General features: G+C 38.2%; 1 protein-coding gene across 1 annotated transcript in view; it reads right to left on the bottom strand.

Moving 5' to 3' along the window:
* Positions 1–8,307: 8,307 nt before the first annotated feature.
* The window catches only part of P2RY14 (purinergic receptor P2Y14), a 41,115-nt gene continuing 21,789 nt past the window's right edge, over positions 8,308–27,633 (bottom strand). The window contains exon 3 of the mRNA XM_044070557.1: positions 8,308–11,287. Coding sequence (XP_043926492.1) covers positions 10,248–11,279 — 1,032 coding nt within the window. The 5' untranslated portion in view covers positions 11,280–11,287 and the 3' untranslated portion in view covers positions 8,308–10,247. The remainder of the gene's footprint in view (positions 11,288–27,633) is intronic.

Below are 27,633 nucleotides of genomic sequence, written 5' to 3'. Positions count from 1 at the left end.
CGTCTCAGGTCGTTGACACCAGCGTGGACAATGACTGAGTCGTACTTGTACCTGCTGTTGAGAGACCTGAGTGCTTGCGTTATGTGGTGGATTCTAGCGCCCGACAGGCAGCTTACTGTGACCTTCTCCGTACTCAGTCTGGTGGCGGGGCGTCAGTGTGTCTGACTATGGAATCACCAATGACAAGTGTGTCTGGCATTTTGTTTGGCCTTAAGGGCTGTGACTGTTTAACACTCTGACTGTGTGGTCTATGTGTTGCATGTGTTGGGTCATGAGGTGGTAGTTGTTTGGGTGTCTGCTTTGGTGGCCTCTGCTGTTTTGGTAAATTTTGATCAGAGCCTCGAGTATGTCTTTGTGTGAGTATGTGTATGATTTGAAGTTGTGATAGTACCATGTGTGACTGGGTATGTATTGTGTGTGGTTACCTTCTCCTCCTGTCTGGTCTTGCCAGTCCTATGTTGAGAGAGCTCAGCCTCCAGTTTGGCCATATAGTTGCATCTCTCGCATGTATTTGTGTTTTGTGGGAGAAGGAGAGGATTGTCTGTGTACATGAGGCAATTGTAACATTGCCTCAATATTCCCAGGTTCACCAGTTGAGCTGGAGAGGACACTAGCAACTGATCCCTCGACATACTAGAAGTAGTAGATAAAGAGACTTTCAAAGGACTCCGGGGGAAGTGGGTTTTAGGCTGGTGGGGTACTATCTATAATAAGTGTGCTTTATCAAGGTGCAAGTACTGTAGGAGTAAGTGCTAGGCTTTACAGATAGAGAATAGTCTACTTGGGAATCAAGTAGAGATGAACTTTTCAGTTATAGGATATGCTGGTTAGATCAGCAGTACAGCTCGAGGAAGGTAGTTCTAAGGGAAAATTTGAAGAGTGGAATTTAGATGGCCGAATAGTTTAACCTTGTTTAACCACGCTGCTCTTGTGTGTAACAGTGGCAACTCCGCTAAATAAGCGCTAGCGTTAGCGTGTTTTATAACAGGGGCTGAAGGGAGCTAGGAATTGGCCCAAAGCGACCAATGGACTACTAGTTTCTCGCTGAAAATTCACCAATTCGGACAAAAAGGCCGCTCACTGCTTCCCACTCCCACTGGTAAGCAAAGAAACTTCCCTCCTTCCTAATAAGGCAATGGATCAGTAACAGGAACTAAAAACAAGGCCCAGGGATCAGCAACTCTGAAACTGGACTACTCTAGTTCAGTAAGGCGGGAAAACAAGAGATTTTTTTGTTTTATTACAGAGATAAGGAAAAAAACAGACAGTAAATGCTATAAATGCTGTAAATCGACTAGCGCACTTTAGTGTGTAGCCTACAGAAACAATTTGCAACAATTAGCAACTTAAAGTGCAATAAACAGTGTAAAATGCAGAAATCACTTAAAGTAGCAGTAAAACAGGCGAAATGCAGTTGCTAGCTTAATAACAGTGGGAAAGCCACAAAAAATACTTATATCTGGTAGAAAGTCACACTTTCAGCTCTCTGCTGCTTGGATCACTCTGCAGGCCACCACGAGGATCTGTGCTGAGTTGGTACAAGCTGGAAAACGAGCGTTTAGCGTGTTTTATAGCAGGGGGCTGAAAGGAGCTAGGAATTGGCCCAAAACGACCAATGGACTACTAGTTTCTGGCTGAAACTTCACCAATTCTGACAAAAAGGCTGCTCAGTGCTTCCCACTCCCACTGGTAAGCAAAGAAACTTCCCTCCTTCCTAATAAGGCAATGGATCAGTAACAGGAACTAAAAACAAAGCCCAGGGATCAGCAACTCTGAAACTGGACTACTCTAGTTTAGTAAGGTGGGAAAACAAGAGATTTTTTTTTTTTTGTTTTTTGTTTTTTTACAGAGACAAGGAAAAAAACAGACAGTAAATGCTATAAATGCTGTAAATCGGATAGCGCACTTTAGTGTGTAGCCTACAGAAACAATTTGCAACAATTAGTAACTTAAAGTGCAATAAACAGTGTAAAATGCAGAAATCACTTAAAGTAGCAGTAAAACAGGCGAAATGCAGTCGCTAGCTTAATAACAGTGGGAAAGCCACAAAAAATACTTATATCTGGTAGAAAGTCGCTCTTTTAGCTCTCTGCTGCTTGGATCACTCTGCAGGCCACCACGAGGATCTGTGCTGAGTTGGTACAAGCTGGGAAACGCACGTTTAGCGTGTTTTTTAGCAGGGGGCTGAAAGGAGCTAGGAATTGGCCCAAAACGACCAATGGACTACTAGTTTCTGGCTGAAACTTCACCAAATCGGACAAAAAGGCCACTCAGTGCTTCCCACTCCCACTGGTAAGCAAAGAAACTTCCCTCCCTCCTAATAAGGCAATGGATCAGTAACAGGAACTAAAAACAAAGCCCAGGGATCAGCAACTCTGAAACTGGACTACTCTAGTTCAGTAAGGTTGGAAAACAAGAGATTTTTTTTTTTTTTTTTTTTTTTTACAGAGACAAGGAGAAAAACAGACAGTAAATGCTATATTGGTGTACATATGAGAAAACTAAAAGATCAGGGTTTTCTTGCAATGTGCAGAGCGTATAGTAAAGTACTCTAAGACTGTACAATATCATGCTGAGTTGAAGCTATTTGCAGCTGATGATCTTGTCAGACTATTACATTCAGCACTACTATGTACCAATGCTTGTAAAAAATAAAAAATGAAACTCCTGCAAATCACGCCAGTCACTGAAAGGTATATATTTATTCCGTTAGCGCTTTCATGCATACAATCAATGCACTTCTTCAGACGGCCATATGCAAAAACAATTTTCATTATATACCCATACCCACCAATACATTGTTAATTACTTAACCAATTAATCAAACAATTAATACATTAAAGAACCATAAACCTTAAAATATGATATTTATAAATACATAACCATTAACCTGTTTGTTAATAATAAATAACATACCATACTGTAAAATCAAACATTATTAATGTAACTATTCTATAAGAGTATTTTATAAAGGCATTTTTTATAAAAATAATATCACATTTATCTTTCTAAAGCTCTTAACTTCAACAAACACTTCACAGAACACATTTCATTTATACCAGGATAGACATAAGCTTCGGTTTTAAATTGCCATAGAAGCTCTTGCTCCTCAAGTTTAAGGTGCCAGGGACCACGCCTAGGATTTATATGTACCTTTTGTACTACATTGAACCAGAAACTGTGGTCTGGAAACTCTAAAATATGCTTAGCTAGTGCATTTGTAGGTGTACCCTTTGATATGGCATATATATGCTCATATATCCGTTGTTTTAATTGACGTTCTGTTTTCCCTAAATAGAAAACAGAACAAAATTTGCATGTGGCTAAATAAACCACTCCAGATGTTTCACAATTGTACTTTTCCTTGCAATAATATTTTTGCCCTTTTATTTCAAAGGTAGAACCTGTTTTTATATATTTGCAGTACCTGCAGCGTCCACATTTAAACATCCCTTTATTTGGTTTATAATTAATAAAAGATGATTCAAATAAATTCTTAAGGGACGGTACTTTCTTGTATACCAAAACAGGTTTAGAACCTAAAGTTGATTGTGAACTAGAACTATTAGAAAATAACGACCAATTATTGACCAATATTTTCCTAACTTGTAATGTCAAGTCGTTGAATTGAGTTAGAAAACTAACTTTATAGTTAGTTCTGGGTTCCTGACATGTGGAAATTTCTTCACCATTATTGTCCTGTTCCAACATTAAAAAATTATTCAGTGTATTCCTAACTACTAACAAAGGATCCAGTTGACCTGTCTGTCTTTTGGAAGTTACTTCATCTATGATAGAATGTATTAATCGCTTAGGATAACCTCTATTTACAAACATTTTAAATAATGTGTTACATTCTTTTAAAAACAGCTGGTCCGTGCTACACATACCAGAAACTGTGGTCTGGAAACTCTAAAATATGCTTAGCTAGTGCATTTGTAGGTGTACTTCATCTATGATAGAATGTATTAATCGCTTAGGATAACCTCTATTTACAAACATTTTAAATAATGTGTTACATTCTTTTAAAAACAGCTGGTCCGTGCTACACATACGTGATGCACGGACAACTTGACCTTTGATAACACCTCTTTTCTGATAAAATGGGTGATAGCTGCTAAAATGTAAAAAAGAATTACTGTAAAATGGCTTCCTATAGATGCTAGTATCAAACTTATTGTTGACAACATCCTTACTAATAAAAATGTCCAAATAGTTAATAGCTGATTCTTCATATAAATATGTAAATTTTAAAAAAGAAGAAAATGAAGACATTACATCAACCAAAACCTTTGCTTCAGATTCACTACCTTTAATTATCATAAAGATATCATCTTGATACCGGGTTTACCAAATAACCATCCTCTTGTAAAGGACATGTTTAAATAAAAAATTATGCTCCCAAAAGGCCATTACGGTGTTTGCAAAGCTCCCCCCACATGGGGAGCCCATTGCTACACCATTTTTTTGCAAATATATTTGTTTCTTAAACATAAAGAAATTATTGCTCAAAACGATCTCCAATAAACTAATAATTAAGTCTATATCTATACCAATTACATGTTTACTGATCAAAAAGTCTCTAACCCACTCTAACCCCAAATCATGGGGTATTGATGTATAAAGATCCTTAACATCTGCTGTTAAAAATCTTAAATCAGGTTCAAACTCAATATTATTAAGATGTTTAAGGACAAACCAAGAATCACGACATATTTGGTCCTCGGTTTTTAATACTTCCTTTAGCCTGTTATCCACCCATTTTGCACAAGCATATGTTATAGACTGTCTACCATCTATGATGGGCCTAAAAGGGGGATTATTCATGTTTTTATGTAGCTTTGGTATGCCAAAAATTACAGGCAATAAAGGTGATGGCATAGTTAAATAATGATAAATTTCCTGGGAAATGCTACCCTCTATAAACATTTCACTTAACATATCTTTAATTCTCTTATAAGACTGGTTCAATTCGTTAATAGACACTTCTTCATAATCATCAGAGCGAAGCATTTCAATCATTCTATTCTCATAATCCTCATTGTCCATCAATATTGCACCTCCGCCCTTATCGGGCTTCATGACACGCACACCTGAGCATTTAACCATTGTTATAAAGTCATTTTCATTTACATTTGTCTTATATTTTGACTTTTCATCTCTATATAAAGCTCTAATGTGCATGTCAGTTATTTTTTCAAATAATGCTGTGTTAGGATCTAAAGGTGGGTTATAGAGACTTGAAACATACTCAGAATTCATGATTGTTGTACAATTGTTAAAAATACATTGAAAATTTAACTTGCGTGTATATAACCTTAAATCACACAGCACTTTAGCTAAATCTGGTTTTGGCCTAGGCACAAAATTAAAACCTTTGGCCAAAAAGTCCACAAATTCCTGCGTTGGTACAAATGAAGAGGAAAAATTATATAAATTAAAGTCACCAGATGAAGAAGAACTAATATTCAAAGCGCAGGGTGCGTATTCAATATTTACCTCTTGCGCTTGTAATATTTGCGTTTGAACTGGGGACGTTTGTTCCAGTTGGAATTCTTCTTTACCGCGTTCGCGTAGGTAGACTGAAAACCCTGATGATTCTGAGGGGTTTCATTTAAAGAGTCATTCAGTTGAACAATACGTTGATTTTTGTTCTGGATTCTTTCACTACGCCTGACCTGCTGGGCTCCATCCGGTGCTGCTGATCCGGCTGCAACGGGAACCATTTCTTCATGACGCTCCGTAGAGTTTCCGTTACCATTGGTAACCGAAATGCTTCTATTGCGATTGGTTGGAGGGTCGGGATAGGCAGTACCTTGCGCATAGGCTGCCTTATCCCTATTGATTTTAAGCCTCTTTGTCTCAATGATTTTATTTAATAAAATGTCAATACTGGAGAAAATTCTCCTGTAATCGTATTCATACCTTGGAAAATCAACATCGGCATGAATGTCTTTGTCCAAATTATCAAGCTGACATTTCAAAACCTCCATTTGTTTATTATATTCATTAACAAGTAGCTCTAAAAAATCTATACCCTGCTTGTTAAATAACTATATCAGATTTTTATACATTTCAGAATCTTTCTGCACGCCAGAAGGATATTTCCACTGACGTAAGCCTTTGGGGACTATTTTCAGTTTGATACATTCCTGAAAATAAAGAATTTCAAGCTGTAATTTTTTGTATTTCAACAGGTCGACATCGAAGGTTTTAAGTCTTTGTACAATGGTGTTAGTGTCAGGACAGTCCACATTAGGCAGATGATTTGTTTGACCACCAGTAAAACAATTAAGTGGAGTGTTTAAAAACTCGGTAAGACCGATTACTCGGTTATTTGAAATGTTAGAGTTAACATGATTGTTGTCCAAGATATTGTTATTATCCATTCTGGCAGAGATTAAGTTAGGTAAATCTATACCAAACAAGTCAACGGAACCGAAGTTGTCTAAATTGTCAAGTCCGGAATGACTGTTGTTGCAAACTGGTATAGGGCGATGAATTGCTCCTGTGCGTGGACGAACCACGCCATTACTGATACTGTTATTACCGTTGTTACTGTTAGAGGTGTTCTGACTCAAAACCTGTTGAGCCAGAGTGTCAACCCGACGGGTTAACTGTTCTATAAGAGCTGTTAGATTTCCGATAGCTTGCATCTCCTGGCTGGAAGCACCGGATGATCCAAGCCCTCTGTACCAATGCTCCAAGCCCTCTGTACCAATGCTGTCAGACCAAACTATCATTCTCAACTCTTTTCTGATGCGCTTAATGTGAGATACTGTTTAAGCACCATTACTTGTTAATTTATGTATTTAACTCTGTTAACTTGGTAATTGAACTGACATAATAACTGTTTTCAGGTGCAACCTGGGTGATGAGGCAGAAACAACTTTACAAAACAACATTTACAAATGTACTACCTTCTGAGTAGCATTTCATATCAGCATTGACAGTCAGGTTATATTATAAACAGACATCACTGTGATACATACAAAGAATATTCATAATAACTATTCTGTTTCTAAAACATTTATTTTTCATTTTTAAAAGAACAGCATAACTGAATACACCACTGAATCTTATTTTCAGAGTTAGTTTGTAATAATTACCATGGGATATAAAATGCTGCAACCTGTGTATTGCTGAAGGCTATTCAGATATCACTGATAATGTAGCCTATTGTTTTTGAATGATTCCTATAGATGTAGTTGCATGTGTGCATATATATATATATATATATATATATATATATATATATATATATATAGTGTTTACTATAAAAATCTGGAAAGTCACAACATTTTCAAACAAACTGTCGATAATAAATGTTGAATTCAATATTTCAAAGTGTTATAATTGTCAAACGCTTATTTTCTGATAGGTTTAAGATCGTTAATATTGATATATTCAAATGAGTAGTTTGAAGCCCTGACATGGTTTTTTAGTCAGCACAAATATTTACAGTTTTGAAGGGAGGCAAGCCCCCATACACTCCCAGCAAATTATATATTCCAACTCTGAGATTGCATTACAGTGAGAAAAAGGGTAAATTTCCTGATTATCAGAACATCGAATGCACATTAATGAATGTATACTACCATTCACTACTGTGCATTTGGAGATTTGCAGAACACCATTATGGAAACTTAGACTCATTCGTCCATTTTCGTGCTGTGCACGTGTCGTTGCACATTTTAGCAGTAAACCTATATATATATATATATATATATATATATATATATATATATATATATATATATATATATATATATATATGTATATACACACACACACACACACACACACACACACACACACACACACACGTGTGTGTGTGAGTGTGTGTGTGTGTGTGTGTGTGTGTGTGTGTGTGTGTGTGTGTGTGTCATATTCAGGCTAATCCTGCCATAATCAAAAGCCTACTAACAGGACAGTAGCTATAGGATAACACATTTATGATGCCAAAACTTATAAAACTGGCACTGTCCTGTTTTAGTCATTAAAAAGCTAACTATAGGGATTCTGTTAAATATATTCCTTTTATAGCAGTCTTCCAGTTTTAGGATATTGTTGGGTTTTCATATATATGAAATTTGTTTTTTCATTAGTACATAGTGGTGCATGTCCTCCCTGTGGTCGCTTGGGTTTCCTCCTGGTACTCCGGTTTTCTCCCACATCACAAAAACATGCTGTAGGTGGATTGTACATTCTAAATTGCCCCTAGGTGTGAGTGCGTGCATGTGTGTGCCTTCTGTGGAAGGTAGGGCGCCGGGCTGGCAACTCAACACTGTAAAACTCCACTGCCAATCTTGAACGGACAAGTTATCTACTGTGGCAACCCCTAACCGGGAAAAGCCGAAAGAAGAAGAAGAAGATTAGTACATAGTGATTCAGCTCTAACAGATTTCATCGTGTCTTTTAATCAATATAAATAGTATGTCACAATTAAAAGAATGTTTAAGATTTTATTTTTAAGTGTAATTTTGCTAAGAATTGCATTATAACGCAATTGAAAGAAATGGCCATTTTAAACTCTCAGCTTCCAAGTACTGCATATTTGTTAGCTGATTGTATGCCAGTAATATATTACTGTTGCTATTTCTACCAATTAAAATGTCAGCTGTCAAATTCTAAATAGAACAGTTATAGTAAATATAATAAACAAGCTGATCTTAAAATTGGACATGCAGTCTGTTGCACATTTTTGCTTTTTTAAACACTCATGACAGCATCAATATTTTTAATCTGGCATATGATTTTGAAGAGATGCTGTAAATAATTTTCCTTGTAAGTAGAAGAAATATGCATGAGTGTATTCAACGGAGAGTGGATTAATTGGCTAAAATATGAAGAGGGAAGCTTTCACTCTGTTCCTCTTGTTACATGCCACAAACAGACTAACTTTAATTTTCTTTGTGATTTTTTTAACTATAATATGTTTTAAATGCATACATTTACAGAATATTTGACACTGAAAACTGCAAGGATGACTTCTGCAATTAAGATTAGGCAATATATTGAGGACATTGAAAGCTCTAATACTCATAATTATCATGTTTTCCACATTTCCCAGGAATCAAATCTAAGCATACTTAATTTGAAGTATCCAGAATGTGTAATAATTACTCCATTTATTAAATCTATTGTAGATCTTGAAGCAAAATGATATACTTTAAAACTAGCATGTTACATATTTTACATTGAAAAACTAAGGCATGAAGGTTGTTTTACCATGCTTATTTTGCATTTAGTATAATGGTTCTTTACATCATCAGAAGCACTTAAATCATTTATTTGTTTTACTAGTTTAAAATGCTTTGACTTTCATTCATTTATATGTGTTTTTTCATCATATGAGGCAGCTAGACATGCACAAAAATTTACTTTTAAGTAGTGATCTTGCAGAACTGGCTTGGTTAAGTGAACTGCTCAGTGTATATAACAAGAAACTGTGGGAATCACACCCACAATGACAGTATGAAACTCTGCAGATCAAAGCTTTACTTACTAGCATTGTCATTACCATATATCATTACAGTGCGGAAGTGCTTTTTTCATTTTATCTCATCTGATGGCTGTGGCACTATCAATGCTCATGTTGGACTTACATTCTGAATCAGACATAATAAAGTGCTTAAGCAAGGACTATGCTTTAAGTATATAATGACTGTATTTACCAATTAACATGCAAATAACTGTCTGCCTGAAAAATGTAGTAATATGGTTTTCAAACCTTGCCATTCTACAAGAGGTAAAACCAGCTATCTTCATATTCTGATCTTGTAAAATGTGCCCACAATAAACAGCCCTGTTAAATGAAATATATTTCTAATCATAATTCAACACCATCTACAAGCCCACCTGTTATGTATTGCTTGTTATCGCTTTTGAAAAAAAAATTTTACTAGTATGTTCCACTGATCAGATCTATGCCTTAACTTTTGACTGCTTAATATTTTTTGTGCCTAGTGGTGTGATGTAATCCAACATACCATCAAAAAAGGCTAACAGAAAAAGAGGGTGGCTACATGGTATACGTCTATATGGCTGAGAGCAATTCACTTCAGTATTTTATAAAAATTGAAATGCTGAGAACTGCCCCGAAATCTACTTGTGAAGAAACTTCTCTGTTTTCATTAGGCAGTAAATTTCACTATAGTTGCACCCTTTAAGCACTATATCTGTGACATACTACTTGCAGTAACTTAACACAGACCTCACTATATCCTCTTGTAAAAAATATCTACTTATAAAATGCTTTCACTGTTAGCTGCTGTTGATGACCTCCTTTGTGTATCAAGAAACTCTGCTATTCTTGATGATCTTAACTGAAAATGTAATTTTCTCATTAACAGTTCTCTGAATGACCTACATAATAGAAAATAAATTGTAGGATCTAGACATACATTTAGTGAAGACAGTAACAGTGTTATTTCTTTGATATAATACCACCTGGTCTTCATTTGACAATTAAAGTGAACTGTTGTTTGGCTAAATGTATAAGGAAGTCGGCAAACATGATATGGTACAAAACATAAAAAAAATATTATAATAATACTGAAGATGTTACGAGTTGACCTTCTAGTTGTTGCTTCAGAATTTCTCCTAAACTTTCTGTAAGAGTCATACACTTTCTTAGATATTAAGGTATAGCAAACTACAAGCAAAATGAGAACAATCCAAAAAATTGCTACTGACATGTAATTTGATACCTCATGCCATCTTCGCCCCAAATAACTCTTCAGATTCATGCAGTTTTGTGAGTTCTCTTGGGTGGCAGGGTTACTGGTTAAGATGATATTTGGCACAAGTAAAACCAACATGAAGATCCACACTGCTGCCGAGGCTGTTCTTGCAAATGCTGGCGTGACAAAGGTACCTGACTGCTTTACAATTTTAATGTACCTATCAAAGCTGATCAGACCTAAAAATATAATTCCAATGTACATATTTAAATAAAAAATAACAGCAGAAAAACGGCAGATAAATACTTTTAGCTCCCAAGATCCAAGTCCGGAATCGCTGATGATCTTAACAGGAAATGTCAAGCTCATCAGAATATCCGCCACAACAATATTCTTGAGGTACACTGTAAAGCTGGAATGATGAGAAACTTCAACAAATATCCATGCAGCAAGACTGTTCAGAAATAGCCCTCCAATAAAAATGGCCAGATACAGTAATGGCAGTATCCGCTGAGTAATCACTGTGTCACGAAAGCAGGCAGCTTCTGACGTGTTTGAACTTATGTTATGAAGTTCTGAATTATTCATTTTCATTCTTATACCTACAAGAACAAATGAGCATGTCACATTCAAATCTCACTGTTGAGGCATATTTATTGTGTCAGTAATGTTATAATATTGTCTAAAATAAATCAATAAATCTTCCCTAAACAAAAGCAGCATGCACTAAATAATTGTCTGTTTTAGTGCTGAAATTATTTTTACTTACTTTCACATTCCATTTAGAGGTCATTGGACTTCCTGTCGGTGCTGTACATCTTATCCCAATACATTATTTTACATTTAAAATAAATGTGCATTTATTATCATGTATGTCCCAGTGTTGTTTTGCATAATTAATCCGCCATTTTAGCACTTATTATTTAAAAATTGTATTATGCTATTAAATAAAAAGAGTGCATATAGGCAGATCTTCATGTCTTATAAAACAAAGGAGTGTAACAAAAGAACATAAAAAATGTGGCCATTTGGTATAAAACACTTTATCAAAAAATACTTGCATATATGGAACTGTTGTGACTGATTTTGCCGTAATTTGAAAAGCATCCCTTACAAAACTCATAAAAAACACAGTGCATACATTGCTCCCAACCAAAGCCAGTTCACATATTTAGTGTCACATTGTTCAGTATTTCATATCACAGTCATATCATTTCAAGATTATGGTAGTGGTTCAGGCTATACACAATACTTCAACTGTATCACATAAGGAATTGTAATTCTTTATCATCCCAGCTCTACTCTTTTTCCAATTCTGTCATTTAATTAAATGGTTCAGCTCAAAGCTACATTTTCTTTCTTCATTACAAAATAGTAAAAAAGCTTAACTCTTATTGTCTACCTGCAGAAAACCTGTCTCCAGCAATTTTAAAATCAGCTGGTTACATAATCTCTACACATATCAGAACTCCAATAACCTATCACATTGAAAGCTAAGTTCCCACTCTGTGTAAGTTTTCAGTTGTTTCTTTTTATAAGGAATGGCCCTTCAATGCAGATTAGCAAATTCTGACCAATTTCACTGGTGTCCGAGATTTAAAAGAAATAAGAAAAATGTTCTCATACTAATTTGCTAAAGCACACTAATGGCTGCTATCCAGGGTATGGCCAGATGTTTCCTTCAAAATAGCTTTAACAAGATCCACTTCTCAGTATGTTATGCTGTTCTCTATCCAATGACCACAAATCTATTTGCATGTTGTTCAGCTTAGTTAAATTGCTACAGTGAACTGATCCTCCTTTCACCACCACAACGAAAAGGACAGGCCAGTGATTACCTTAAAGCAGTTTATTAAAAGTCACAGTCCAACACAATCAGTCACTGCAAATGGATACAATTCCACAGACAAAGCCTTACAATAAACTCTTGTAATCCAAACTTTCAAAAGGTACGTGAACAGCAGCTGTAAAACAAACTCTGTAAAGGCTGAAGAGCCGAGGTGCTAGAGGAGGTTGTGTACAGCCGTGTACTGAATCTTTATCTCAGAGTCCAGTTGTGGATCCAGTGTTGGAGACTCCTCAGTCTCCGATTCTTCAATCGGTGCCATCTTCGGCCCATTCAACCCATCCCTCGACCCATTCTTTGAGGTTATCTGATGTGGACCTGGACCACATGGTTAAGAGATTGCTAGAGAACCCGGCCCTAGCCAAAATGCTTTCCACGTCGAGCCACTCGGCTTTGAAGCCTGAAATCCCAGTCCTACTCTCTATTCTTCCTCCCCCAAAGCCAATCGAACTCTCGGAGCCAGGGCAGAGAGAACCAAATGTTGGTAGAGCTCTTGGAGCCGAGGTTCAATCCAGCTCCCTCGGCTCTGTCGACCTTGATCTCCTCGGTTCCAATTGGGGAGTCTCGGAGCCGACACTCCCTCGCTGACTCCAGGGTGGAGAGTTGGACCGAGACTTCGGTTCCGACCCTTCCCCTCAGGGCTTTGGCGCAGGTGGGTTCGGCTCCATCCTCTGGATTGGAGCGCGGGGTCTCAGCTCGGGGAGGGCTGCTGGCCTCTTCAGAGCTGACAGACTTCTTGGACCGGAATTCTGGTGCCTTCGATGCCATGAGGAAGTCATGTTTTCTAAGACCACTGCCTCTTTGGATCTTTCTTCCCCTCCCCCTAAAGAGCCACATTCTGTCTTTTCCCCACAGGTTCCTACCAAGCATCGAGACCCAGAGCCTCAGGTATCCCCATTGGGTGGCCCCTCCTCTACAGGGACTTTACTGGACACTCCCACTGATGAAGTACCTAGGAAGAGACTGTGCAAGAGGAGGCACTTGGATTCTCCACAGGAATCCCTGACATTGGATACCGACTTGGAGGAATCAGAAGGGTCCCCACGATCCCCCTCAGAGGATGTCTCATTTGCAGACATATTGGAGATCTTAAGGCAGAGGGGTGATTGGCAGTCCCTTGCCCCTACTGAGGATGAGTCAGTACTCCTGAAGGCCTTTGGGTCTCAACCATCCACCTCCTGGATTACTCCTCCTTTCGACGAACTAATGGGTTTGGTTGCTCGAAGGGCATGGGAGTCCCCTGATTCAGTGGAACCGGACCCTCAAAAGCCCAACAAGTTCATTACTTCCCCTGCTGACAAGGCCTTTCTTACCAAGGGAGTCCCATTTGATGCCATGGTGGTGGTGGCAGCCACCAAGAAAGAGATGTTGGAAACCTCTTCTTCTGTTCATCCTCCTAATAGGGATTCTAGGACGATGGACAGGTATGGGAAATGCATATTTAGTTCTGCGGCATTTTCCATGAGGTCGCTCAACTACCTAACCCACTTTACCCGCCTTCAATGAGATCTCCTTAAAGAGCTGGGAGATACTCTACAGGGTAATACAGCTGATGCAGTTTCTGAGAAAGTGACTGCACAACTCAACACCCTTAATTCTATAGTCAACTCATCCATGTGGCTCATTTCTTATGCCGCCGATGGATCGAGTAGGGTGGCAGGTTCAGCAATAGCTCTTTGGAGACAGTCCTGGATGCACCTTTGCTCCTTTGTGGAAGCCTTCAAGTCTTCCTTCATCAATACCCCATTTGATGATTCCACCTTGTTTGGGCCTAAAGTTTAGAAGACGCTTACTAGGTGTGAACAAGAAGGAAAGACTCTGTCTGCTGTAGGAGTCCATTTTTCCACTCCAACTAGACTGTACCCCAAAGGGCAACGAAGTGGAAAAATGTGGTTTCGAAAGCCCCAAGGAGCTTTCCAGAGCACATCTACTGATAACCCCTCTAGGGGCAGAGGAGGGGGTAAAAATGGAAGACGCCACCCAAACGGCAGAGGGGGTCCGCTAAATCAGGGTGACAGGGAGCAGTTCTCTGGTAAGCCCTATCAGCGTTCCTGAAAGGAAGCCTGGCTGTCCTGCTCTGGAGGTGGTCAGGGGTTGCTTGGTTTTATACCCAAATGCCTGGCTAAACATTACAATGGATTCTTGGGTAAAAAGCATCATTTCCAGAGGTTACTACATTCCCTTTACAAAATTCCCTCCCATGTGTACAAGTATTCCAGATGTTCCACCCAGTCTGCGAAATCTAGCAGCCATAGAGATTCAAAACCTGCTAGACAAAAGAGTCATCCAGCCAGTCCTGGCGGACCAGATAGGATCCAGAACTTATTCAAGGTTCTTTTTAGTTCCGAAGAAAACAGGGGACTGGAGGCCCATATTAGACCTCAGCAAACTCAACACCTTCGTCAAGAAGGAAAAGTTTCAAATGGTCATGCTACAATCGATACTTCCATTTCTAGAAACGGGTGATTGGATGTGCTCTATAGATCTCAAGGATGCTTACTACCACATCAAAATGGCCAGATCATCCAGAGATCACTTGCATTTCCGGCTGGGGGCCAGTCACTACCAATTCAGAGCCCTGCCCTTTGGTCTCACCACAGCCCCCAGAGTGTTCACCAAATGTATGGCAGTGGTCACGGCTCACCTGAGACGTTTAGGATTCCGGGTGTTTCCATATCTGGATGACTGGCTCCTCACCGTCACCTCCAGGCATCAACTAATTCAGGCAAGAGACTACACTATCAACCTGTGTTCCCAGTTGGGCATAACCTTAAACTTCGAAAAATCTGCGTTATAACCCTCGCAGTGTATTACCTTTATAGGAGCAGAGCTAGACACTGTCGATTCAAGGATCAGGTTGCCTCAAACAAGAATCTTATCCCTAAGAAGTCAATTGTCCAGTCTGTTGACCCAGAACAAATCTCCTGCGTCCAAGATATTGAAGCTGTTAGGCACAATGGCAGCGACGCTAATAGCAGTCCCATTGGGGTGCATGCACATGCGAATACTCCAGTGGTTACTCTTCACACAATGGTCTTACCAACAGCTGCCCATGTCACATGAGATTCTGTTAACAAATCTTTGCAAGAAGGATCTCAATTGGTGACTGAACAGCGACCAGATAGTTGTTGGACGTCCCCATGTTCTTCCCCAACCCACAGCCACAGTGACCATGGACGCTTCCCTGATAGGCTGGGGGAGGGGCTATTTCAGGGAAAGACTGTCCAAGGTACTTGGTCGAGCATGGAATCACAGTTGCATATAAATGTCCTGGAGCTGACAGCGGTGTTCCTGGCATTACAACACTTTCACGACTGTCTTCCTCCAGGGACAATTGCAATTCAGACGGACAACATGTCAGTAGTGGGGTACATCAACAAGCAAGGGGGAACCAGATTGTATCCCTTATGCCGAGAGGCCATAACAATTTGGCAGTGGGCAGTATCCACCAGGCGCTTTCTGATAGCAACGCACATCCCGGGGTCATCCAACGTGATAGCGGACAAACTGAGCAGGGCCATCCTGTTGCCTCATGAGTGGTCCCTCAAACAACAGGTGGCAGACAAGAGTTTCTGCAGGTGGGGCCAGCCTTGCTGCAACCTGTTTGCATCTCCGATAAATGCCAAATGCAGAAGCTACTTTGCCCTTTATCCCCCACCGGGGAGCAACCCGAGGGACGCACTTGTACATGATTGGCCCCCGGGCCTCCTGTATGCCTTCCCACCAATTCCCCTAATTCCCAAGTTCATACAGAAAGCCAAAAGTCTGGGAAGGACTGTTATTCTGATAGCCCCATCTTGGCCTCGTCAGATTTGGTTCCCCTTCCTACAGAAGTATCAAGTGGAAGAACCATGGGTTCTGGACCCAGTGCCAGACCTTCTGACTTATTTGTCGGGAGTTCTTCATCCCTCCCTCATCTCCCTAAAACTGACAGCTTGGCTGCTCCAATTCCCATATTAGCCAGATCTCAAGATTTGTCTCCCATGGTCCAACATATTATAGTTTCCTCTCATAAGCTGTCAACCAGGAAGCTATATAATAGCAAATGGAAACGATTTGTTCACTGGACTTCTCACCACGACGTTGACCCATATGTTGCACCAATTCATACCATATTAGAGTTATTGTCCTCCTTGTTCTATGATGTTGCAGCAGCTGCCACCATAAGGGTTCAATTGGCTGCCATTTCCGACTTTCATGTAGGGTTTAACGGATTTAACATCATGTCCCACTGACTATGTAAGGCCTTTTTGAAAGGGACCCACCATCTCAGACCACCTATCAGACACCCTGTTTCTCCCTGGAATTTGAATCTTGTCTTATCCCAATTGATGCTTACCCCCTTCGAACCTGCATCATCTTGTGATTTGAAGTTTCTGTCTTGGAAAACAATATTTCTGGTAGCCATTACATCTGCACGTAGGGTCTCTGAACTCCAGGCTCTATCTTCCAGGCCCCCATATTTGATCTTCCACCCTGATAAGGTGTCCCTCAGGACAAATCCTACCTTTCTTCCTAAGGTCTGCTCAGAAACTAACTTAAATCAGTCCATTGAACTCACAACCTTTTTTAGACATCATACCAACAGACTGGAATATATGTTACACAAGCTTGATGTTCACAGACAATTGAGATTCTACTTGGACAGAACGAAAGATTTCAGGCAATCTGATCAACTCTTTGTCTCTTACACAGAGAACAAGAAAGATTCTGTAGTATCAAAATTCACATTATCTAAGTGGCTTTCTGATTGCATTAAATTAATTTATTCCTCCACTAACCAGCCATTACCAACTAATGTCAAAGCCCATTCTACCCGGGCTGTTTCTACGTCGTTAGCTCATGCAGCTCGTTTGCCCTTGGATTTCATCTGTGCAGCTGCTACTTGGTCCAAACCTCACACGTTTATCACTCATTACAGAGTGGACAGGGCCTCCAGGGACAGGGCTTTCTTTGGTTCCACGGTGCTCAGGAATGTTCTCCCTTGAGCTGCCCAGGATTAGGGTGCTTGGGATGCTACCCATGTGTAAGAACAAAGCGGCGATATAGAACAACTTCACATAAAGAAGTTATGTCCTTACCATAACGTTCCATGTGAGTTGTTCATCTCACCTTTTTGTTCTTACATTCCCTCCCATCTTCCCCCTCCTGGTGAGAAGAATAGTTGTCTTGGTGGATTGGTTGGTCTTGTCAGCTTGTCTCCTTAAGACAGACTGTTTTCCTTTCTGCAAATATAGAGTCACCTAGATAGGTAGGTACTGCAGTGCTTATTTTTGTTAGGCTGTCTTCGGGTGCAGCGTACTAGATCTGGGGTTTACAGTAGAGCATCATGGAATATATACTGTGTCTCGAGCTTCTCTGAGAGTTTGAGCTTGAAAAGCGGCTGACTTGGAGCTGAGGGATTGGCTCCGAACCCACGTGTAAGAACAAAAAGGCGAGATGAACAACTCACATGGAACTTTATGGTAAGAACATAACTTCTTTTTTTGCCTAAACAGTGGCTTACATCAGCCAGATACCATGTATATAATATAGAAGATGCTGTGACAAGTACCACAAAAAACACTTTTTGAAACACCATTATTAAATCTACACATTTTTAAAGAATGACATAAATACAAACAGTAATAAAAAATTCCACTTTTCATTATCTTCTTGCATTATACACGTTTCTTTTTAACAGTTATCATTCGCTCCAACCTTACATAGCTTGCTTAATTCCTGCTTTTCCTTAAACCCCACTTCTTCTCCTCCTAAGCATTATTTTGTGTGTACCATTTCTACAAATTTTGTTTATTTCTCTGCCGTTTTTCTAATGATCCTACCTACAGTTCTTTTATCTTGTTTATAATATTCACTACTTCACATGCACATTTTTTTCTTTCTAAATGGTACTGCTAGTAGTTGATTTAAGGGAAGTCCAAATGTTTAGTTTTTGACACGTGTGTAGTTTTACAGTTCGTACACATTTAAAAACTAAGCTTATTTAAATACTTATATTTTTCAGACTCAGAATTATAACTCTAGGCCATCATCTATGACTAAATAAACACATTTATATACATAGGGTTCAGACTTTTTTATTTTTCCTGTTGCTTCAATCAGTGAATGTTGATGATAACATATATTATAGAAGCATTGCACCCCTCCTTCCATATGTGATTTTGCATCTAATGACACATATTCAATAAACAATGTGCAAAAATTTATAGAAAGCCAAACAAAATCAAGGTGAGGCATAAAACCAATACATATTGAACAGTACATATGTAAAAATGACGAAAGAATGAAAACTGTGTGTTTAAAAAGACCAACCTGGCTTTCAGTGATTTTATGTTTCAGCATCAGCTTATGGGATCACTGCATATCTCGCTGACTATGATAAAGTCCTAAGTTTCATCATGACTGGAAATAAGATCTGACCTATAACTCAAGCCTGCAGTTTGTAAAACACAACAGATAGTCAGAACTTGAAATCATTCTGAATGGTTGTCCCAGAGTCCATAGTTATTTGAAAGTATGATGTCCTTTGTCCCCATATTGTTATAAGTGTCCTATACCTTCATAAACTTGTAAGTAATGGCTAATCACAAATTAGTACATGTCTGCAGTATAATCTGTTTTTGGTGCTCATCTTCCTTGTAGAGGCCATCACTAGAAAGCACTACATGCAGCTCATTCACTCAGCAGCATATGTTTTTAAATTTGGGAGCCAGTGCTACAGCCTAATTGCCATTTCGAACCTTGAAAAACATATCATTTGCTGGAGTTTGCAAGTGCCTCTAGTTATCCAAGTACTTCTTAAAAGTCTCATGGGAGTCACATTGTTCAATACTTATAAGTCTATTACAAAGGAATGTGACACTCACATTTATGCCATGTTTTGTGTTTCTATTAATAACAGCTTTGAAATTTAAATTACATAATTTTCTGTTGACACCACAAATTGTATCTTACTATGACCAAATGTATTATTTATTTACTTATTTTATTTATCTCAGTTTGTTAATCAGGGTAGAACATTGATGCATCTAGGCTATTTTCAGGTTCTGTTTGAGAGGTTTAACAGTGTCATGCATTCATATACATAGAAATCATTGACATACAGAGATTAACAGTGCTGTTATATAAAATACTGACATAGAAAGATACAGGTATACAATGAGTTACATATTTCTTGCAAAAAATTAGTGAATGATTATTCCACACCTACAAAATAATTAATGTTTGCTAAAGTGTATGGTAAACATCAGAACTGGCGGATAAGTAACATTACTATACATTAATTCACACAGAGTATTACTCTAAAAGTAGTAGATGAGTAGAAACATAATATTGACTCTGTATATTGCAAACTATTAACAATATCTACAAACATGAGAATGTTAAAGGAAAAAAGAGGGGAAAATTGAATAGAGACAAGAAATATGAGGATGAAAGGAGAACAGAAATTTGTGATTTGTGGTGGTAGCATTGAGGAAAAAAGATGGGAATAATTAGGGGAGCAATATTTTAAAAGGTAAGACTGATGAGATTTGTGTAGACCAACTGAGAGATTAAGTTGCTTGTGCGAGTGTGAATAATGAGAACTTAATTTATTTAAGCAATACCATTACTGTGGATGCATTTGCATTAGACTGTTTTGAAAAGGTATGTGTTTAGTCCTGAGTGCGGTGAAAGATACAGTAGATCTTAAATTGCTAGAAGAGAGATTGCCATGTTCCTGAGGCTAGTATTAAGAAAGCAGAATTTGTAGTATAAAGTTTATTTCAGACACTTAAAGAGTAAGGATTGAATGGGTTGTTGAACTGGGATTGAAAGAGTCTGCTAACAGAGAAGAAGGATTTTAAATTTATGATCTTGCAAGGAAGGATGATCTTGCAAGGAAGGAACACATTTGTCGGCTGGATCTAAGACATACTAGTGACCATTTTCCTTTGTATAGGATGAAGCAGTGGTCTTCTCTTAGTGTGGAGAGTGATATAAATATGAAATATTGTTTGACATAGATTTAGGGAGGAATGCTTCTTTCTAAGTGGTACCATGATTGGTAGCCCATATCTCAGCTGTGAAAGTAGCATTCTTTTACCAATATATGTCTTTGCTTTGAGAGAAGTACAGTGTTTTTTCATGAATACTAGCTTGTTTGTCTTAGCTTTTGTTACTTGTAACTGGTATTGAAAGTTGAATGTTCCATCCATCCATCCATCCATATTCCTAGGTATTACATGTGTTACCTGTTTCATTATTTCAAGGTTTTTTTGTAGAATAGTCCAGATAGGGGGCATTTTGCGAAATTTTAGTTTGTTTCCAGAAATCATGCTTGGCTTTGGTGTTTTGTTGTTAAGGATGAGCTGAAGCTTGGAGATCCAATTTGAGGAATGGTCTTGATCGTTTGATAAAGTCATTATTTAAGTTTGTGGGGATGAACTAGTTCTATATACTATGATATTGCCTGTGTATGGAATAATGTAGAGTAGTGGGATGTCACCGTGCAGTTTCTTAATCAAGGGGTTAAAGGGGATTAGAGATAAAACTGAACCTTGAGGCACACCATTGTGATATGTGGCTAAAGGAGAAGATATGGAGTGTAACTAGATATTCAAATGCCTGTCCTTTAGAAAGGATTTTAACTATTAAAGAGCCTGAGGACTGACTCCTGCTTGAGCAATGGTAAAAACAAAAAGAGCATGGTTGACCAGATCAAATATTTTTGTAAAATCATTAAAGAGATAGCCAGTGAGCAATATTATATTCACGTTCTGAAGAATGTTATCTTAGAATAGTGTCGATAGCAGTTATTGTGCCCCTTCCTGTTCGAAATGCACACTGAAAAAGTGATAATATGTGTCTAAATATATTTAGCCAGTTAGTTCTAAATTAATGTTCCAAGTACTTTGCCTAAGGTGGGCAAAACTGAGACAGGTCTAAAGTCATTGGGCATGGAAGGTCTGGGAGACCTTGAAACTGGTTTGAGAATGGCTCATTTTCAGACAGCAGCATAGTTCATTTGGAAAGGGAGATGTTGTAAAGGTGCATAAGGAGTTAGAGAGATGTAGTTCTGACACAGAGTGATAAACCATGGGTGGAAGCCATCAGATGCTATTGGGGCATTAGTTTATATTTTTGTCTAGTAGAAATGCAATATATTTACTTTTTTATTGCCTTAAAGTAGAAAGGAGATTGTCAAAACTGGGTTTGAAACTGCTTGAGGTGTGGTTTGTTGCGAGATTAATTAGAACATAAACTAGGCCAGAAGCTTCTTTACTTCCCCACCTGCCTGTCTCTTTACATAATCTATCTTATTCTGTTGTTGAGATCATCATATGGAAGTCTTTTAAAACTGTCCCTGCTAGAAATAGGAACAGGAATCATTTCTCTATGTCTAGTCAAATTATGGCACAAAGCTTCCCAGAGTATGCTATCAAACATGTACCAATTTTCAAAGTAATTTTAAATTTACACTTTTCTATGAGCTGGAAGTGCTACTGTCATGTTATGTGTCAATCTGACATCTCAACTTAGTTCTCAATATTTGCTGCTTACCTGGAATTCCTTTTTCAGCTATTCTTAGTTTCTTAATTTTGCTTCTTTCCCCTTTCCTGCAGTTTTCACTTGCTTCCCCAACCACCAGTTTTAAACTAATCATGCTACAGCTTTCTCTTGTATGCTTATGGCTTTTGTTGCCTGTGCCTATTCCAGGCTCCTCCTCCTTCTACCAAATATTTTTTTCTTATTAATTCTCCACAACTACCCCTGTCAGCCTTTTCATGTTCCTTTCTGGTCTAATGCTTTCACTAGTTCAGTTTGCTTTCCTCACTTCTATCACCCTCCAGCATGAGGTTTCTTTTTCCTTCTTTTTCATTTGTGTTATAAGTGTGCATGTATGCATGCATGAGATATGCTTGAACTTACATTCAGTTACAGACAATACACAAACCTGAAAATCCAACAGTCTGTGACTATTTTGAAAAGCAATTTAACAGAGAAATGTTTTAGAAAGCACAAAAATATGCAATGAAATTAATAAATCTATAATACCAAACACCAGAAATACATGTACTTGTTTCAAATGCATTACTAAATCTACATAAGTTCTTAGATTAGTACTAGGCTAACTGCCCTTGTGAGCCATTTTAAGCTTAGCTAATTACCTCATGTGAAAATCAAACCCTGTACTTTGTGCCTGTATGGTAAACACCTTAACAATTATGCCAACCTGGACTGTTATTTATATCAATGCACTTTATAGCCATAAAAGCACTAACCACTCAGTTTTAATTATATTACCCAATCAGGAATAATAACATGAAAAACTATGGTAAAAAAAATCTCCTGAGAAACACAATCATACAAACAAGAAATGAAGCAGTGTAAGAATGGGCAGGAAGTGATTAACATTAAGCACAAACAGCAGTCCTCTTAGAAGCATAAAACAACATCTTGTGAACCACCCCCCACTGGACCAGTAATCAAGGAGCCTCAATCCTCACCAATCGCACCAGTGGGAGACGTACACTGAGAGGATGGCAGCTATGCACAGTATTCCAGATGCAGCTCTCTGCATCAAGTGCAATTTCCCTTAAGAGCACACAGAGACTATAGTCAGTCTAGGGCTGGTTTCTCTCTCTTTCCTCAGATCCCCAGTAAGACTCTCCACTGGCACAGCTATAGAGTTGAGGTCTCAGCTGAGTGGCCAAGCCAAGACCTACAGCGCCCTGCCTGTCCAGCCAGTGCTTCGTGTCCCTGCTAAGTAGCTGACACACACACTCTTAGAGGTTTGATTTACACACACACACACACACACACACACACACACACACACACACACACACACACACACACACGATACACACATGGGAAAGGCTGGCACAGGTTTCCTAGCTATGCCCCCTTTTGCCCAGACTATAAGGTAGTTATTACTGACACCAGGCAGCTCCTTTTCAGCTACTTTAAGGCCCTTAACAAAGGGTGTCCAATCTTACTGTGTAATGTTACTATCAATACAAATGGTATAGCCAAGAGCAAGGCTATTGGAGTGGCCCACAGTGTCACCAAATAAATATCCAAGTACCCTCAGAATTTAAATATCTCTACACAGATCAGACACAATGAAAGGTTTAAATATATTTAATAATACATAATAAAAGGACAAGACAATACTAAATATATATTTACAGTATTCCAGATGCAGCTCTCTGCATCAAGTGCAATTTCCCTTAAGAGCACACAGAGACTATAGTCAGTCTAGGGCTGGTTTCTCTCTCTTTCCTCAGATCCCCAGTAAGACTCTCCACTGGCACAGCTATAGAGTTGAGGTCTCAGCTGAGTGGCCAAGCCAAGACCTACAGCGCCCTGCCTGTCCAGACAGTGCTTCGTGTCCCTGCTAAGTAGCTGACACACACACTCTTAGAGGTTTGATTTACACACACACACACACACACACACACACACACACACACACACACACACACACACACACACACACACGATACACACATGGGAAAGGCTGGCACAGGTTTCCTAGCTATGCCCCCTTTTGCCCAGACTATAAGGTAGTTATTACTGACACCAGGCAGCTCCTTTTCAGCTACTTTAAGGCCCTTAACAAAGGGTGTCCAATCTTACTGTGTAATGTTACTATCAATACAAATGGTATAGCCAAGAGCAAGGCTATTGGAGTGGCCCACAGTGTCACCAAATAAATATCCAAGTACCCTCAGAATTTAAATATCTCTACACAGATCAGACACAATGAAAGGTTTAAATATATTTAATAATACATAATAAAAGAACAAGACAATACTAAATATATATTTACAGTGACATTAGTGTTCAAAAATCACAGGAAATATTTAAAACAACATTGCAGGACAGTCTTAAATAAATAAAGAAAAGTATCTAAATTAACCTTTGCTATATTCCTGACTATAGCTAAGAGAATTACTATGCTCTAGAAACATACTTACAGAAAATGTCAAATGTGTGGTGAATGGGTCTTCTTGTCAGGTCCAAGACAAACTACAGAATGCTGTCTCTCACTAAGATACTTCCCAAATTAATATAAGTCATTATTTTTTTAGTGAATTCATATATATCTCAAATATTACTGCTGGGATAACGTGCAGAATGGCATCATTGCTTGTCATCTGACTCCTAGTTCCTAGGCTCAAAATAACCATTGATGGCAGCTGGTAGCATTTTGCATCTACCTGTGAAAAAACATAGACCTCAGATCTTATGCAGATGGTAGAAGTCATAAAAGAATTGCATCCTTTCATATTTCAAAACTAGGAATTATTTCACCTTAAAGACGATAGAGAAAGCTCACTAGTATAGACATTGCATCTTTGGCCGCACTGAAACTGAAAGATAACATCTTTTTATGTCCTGGCCATAAAGTAATTTAATTTCAGTTATTTTTCTGAAGTTAACCTCATGTATTCCAGTTTCAACTGTTAAAATATACATTTAAAGATTTACAATAGTGCATATACTGTTCTGTTCTTTTCCAGTTGGGTACATTGTGGCTACATTTCAAGGACAAGCACTCTACAAAATATCTCTTCAGCACAGATGTCTGTACAAACCATCTTATATGACATACAGTTCTAATACATTTCTAACACAAGCATCTTATATAGATTGTGTCAATATTCACAAATGACATATAATTATTTACAAAATTCCAGGTAGCTGTGCTGGCAGTATCACCTTTTATGACACCACTTTTAACTTAGAAGTTAAATTACATGGACACAGAAATGCTGAGACTGTGTCAGGCATTGTTTGACCTTTGTGGTAAATCTGAAAATATAGTCTGCAAAAGAAAAACACTGCATTAATGTAAATGTGTTTTCAAATAGAAGTATAACACAGAAAAACTACTGTAGTAGTCCAACAAAAAAGGAACAATCATACTGTCTGTTAAAATGGTGTGGTCGGAGGATTTTACTGGTTACCTAGGTGTGTTTTTCAGTTTTTGGGAGTTGTCACCAAAATCATTACCATAGTTAACATTGTAGGATGCAATAAGCATATCATCAGCTAAACCAACTTAAAATTTGAGCATATATGTATTTTTCAGTTCTTGGAGTTGCTACCAGCACGATTAGTCCTGTGAATATTTTTGAGGGTGTGTTACCTGGAAAACAAGTTTGCTCAGCTCTCTGCTTCTAATATGCATGCCACCACATCTGGAGTCATTCACTTGTCAGAATTCATTTGAACTTCTGTGCTGTTTTAGAGCATGTCAATATACTGGTCTGTGCAGTAGCATGCAGCAGTTTGACAGAAGGGTGCTTTAAATGACAACCCTTAATATTTCATACCAAAAATTCCATACAGTTGAAAAGTTAGAACACTGCCCAACAATAAGTTGAAATATACAGAGTAATTACATTACCTTTAAATACACTACAAAACATATTATCATACCTGAACTGTTAAATGGAAAAATCATACTGGAAGAAAAACAAAAACAAAGGAAAGGCCAATGCCTATTTTAGAAATTGAATTAGGTACTTGGGAGTGGAATGGTACTGATAGTATCACAGATTAGCTGGGGATTGTAAGGCAGTTGCTCTTTGGGCTCATGCCTCACAGCACTCCTGGGTATACATTACTATATGCACCATGCACAACTCCTCGTAATTTATTATGTACTTTGCTTGTATATCTAGATCTATGTTTATTTGTATGATTATATAATCTATAATATAATGGCATCATGTGAAATCACAATTTGTCTAAATTCCAGCACATAATATGTGATTATATTCATTATTTTTATTTTATTAAGTGTTGCACATTATGAGTTTCCTTGCAGCCTTACTAGTAATCATTTGTAACATCGATTCTTCACACACTTTATTTTAAAGTATACAGTTGATGCCTACTGTTTTGTACTTTGCTGCTCTTATTAATACCTCAGTATAGACTGTTATCATAGGTTCATATGGACTTGCCGGGCTGGCAACTCGACACCTAAAACTCCACTGCCAATCATGAGCAGACAGGTGATCCGCTGTGGCGACCCCTAACCGGGAAAAGCCGAAAGAAGAAGAAGAAGATACAGACTTACTAAGCTACTGATCTGTGAGGATCTTTACAGGCCTTGCTTTACATAACAAATCTAGTTTTCAGCACTTATATTTTGCATAAAAAATTCCCCAGAAATGGGCTGAACAATGACATGATAGGGTGTTTACATGTTTTCTGTATCCATGAGGGACAGGGGTAATGAACTGAGGGTGAATTTGTGGTTACCCATCCCTTCATCCCATTTACATTTGAATAGTGTGATGTACTTTGCTATACCTGGAGTTTTAATGTCTCAGCTGGCAAAATAACTATATGAACATGAAATGAATGATAAAAGAATTTTGAGTTGCAACATTTAAGAAACTTTGCCCACTGTTTACTCTATGAAGGTGCATACACAAGTATGCATATCTGTGCAGAAATATGGACATCTAAACTGTTATCTGTACTATTGCTGTAACTTCTTTTAACAACAATTTGGTCTGAGTAATTCAATATTTAAAGTGTAAAAAAAGCATTGCATTTGCTGGTATTTTTTTCCAAACTACCTTGGCAGGTGTTACAGTAGTATCCTTCAATTATCAAGGCTGGTGTGTTTCCAGATTATTTGTGTCCTGCATCATGCCTTTCAAAATATAACATTGACTTGCTTCCATTTAACACACATAGTTCCTTATGGTGTCCAGTCTTTCTTGGGTCTGACTTTTTAACTAAATGAGTTACCAGCTTATAATAGTCAGAATTAGAAAGGGCAAAGTTTTATTAATAAAAATGACACTCAGATTGTTAACCTAGGATGTCCCGCAGTAGGGAAAACCTTGATTATCTTATACTTTTTAAGTTGATTTGTCAGAAAATGTTCTGGATGTAAATGCAAGGATGTGTGCAGGCTGTAAGAGGTGCAACCACACCACATAAGCATTAATGGTGTGATGATGGTAAATGGTTGTGTACAAGTGGGGCAGGGAGTTGCATCACACATATAATTCATCTTATAACACTGACTATCTTGTGCCATAAACTTGTTAACACTCTCCGTGTCTCACTGAAACTTGTATC

This window comes from Protopterus annectens, chromosome 4.part1, assembly GCF_019279795.1.
Source record: "Protopterus annectens isolate FY-2018-M chromosome 4.part1, PAN1.0, whole genome shotgun sequence".
NCBI classification, from domain to species: Eukaryota; Metazoa; Chordata; order Ceratodontiformes; family Protopteridae; genus Protopterus; species Protopterus annectens.
The sequence above is the reverse complement of the archived record's forward strand: the minus strand, read 5'-3'. Positions and strand labels throughout refer to the sequence as shown.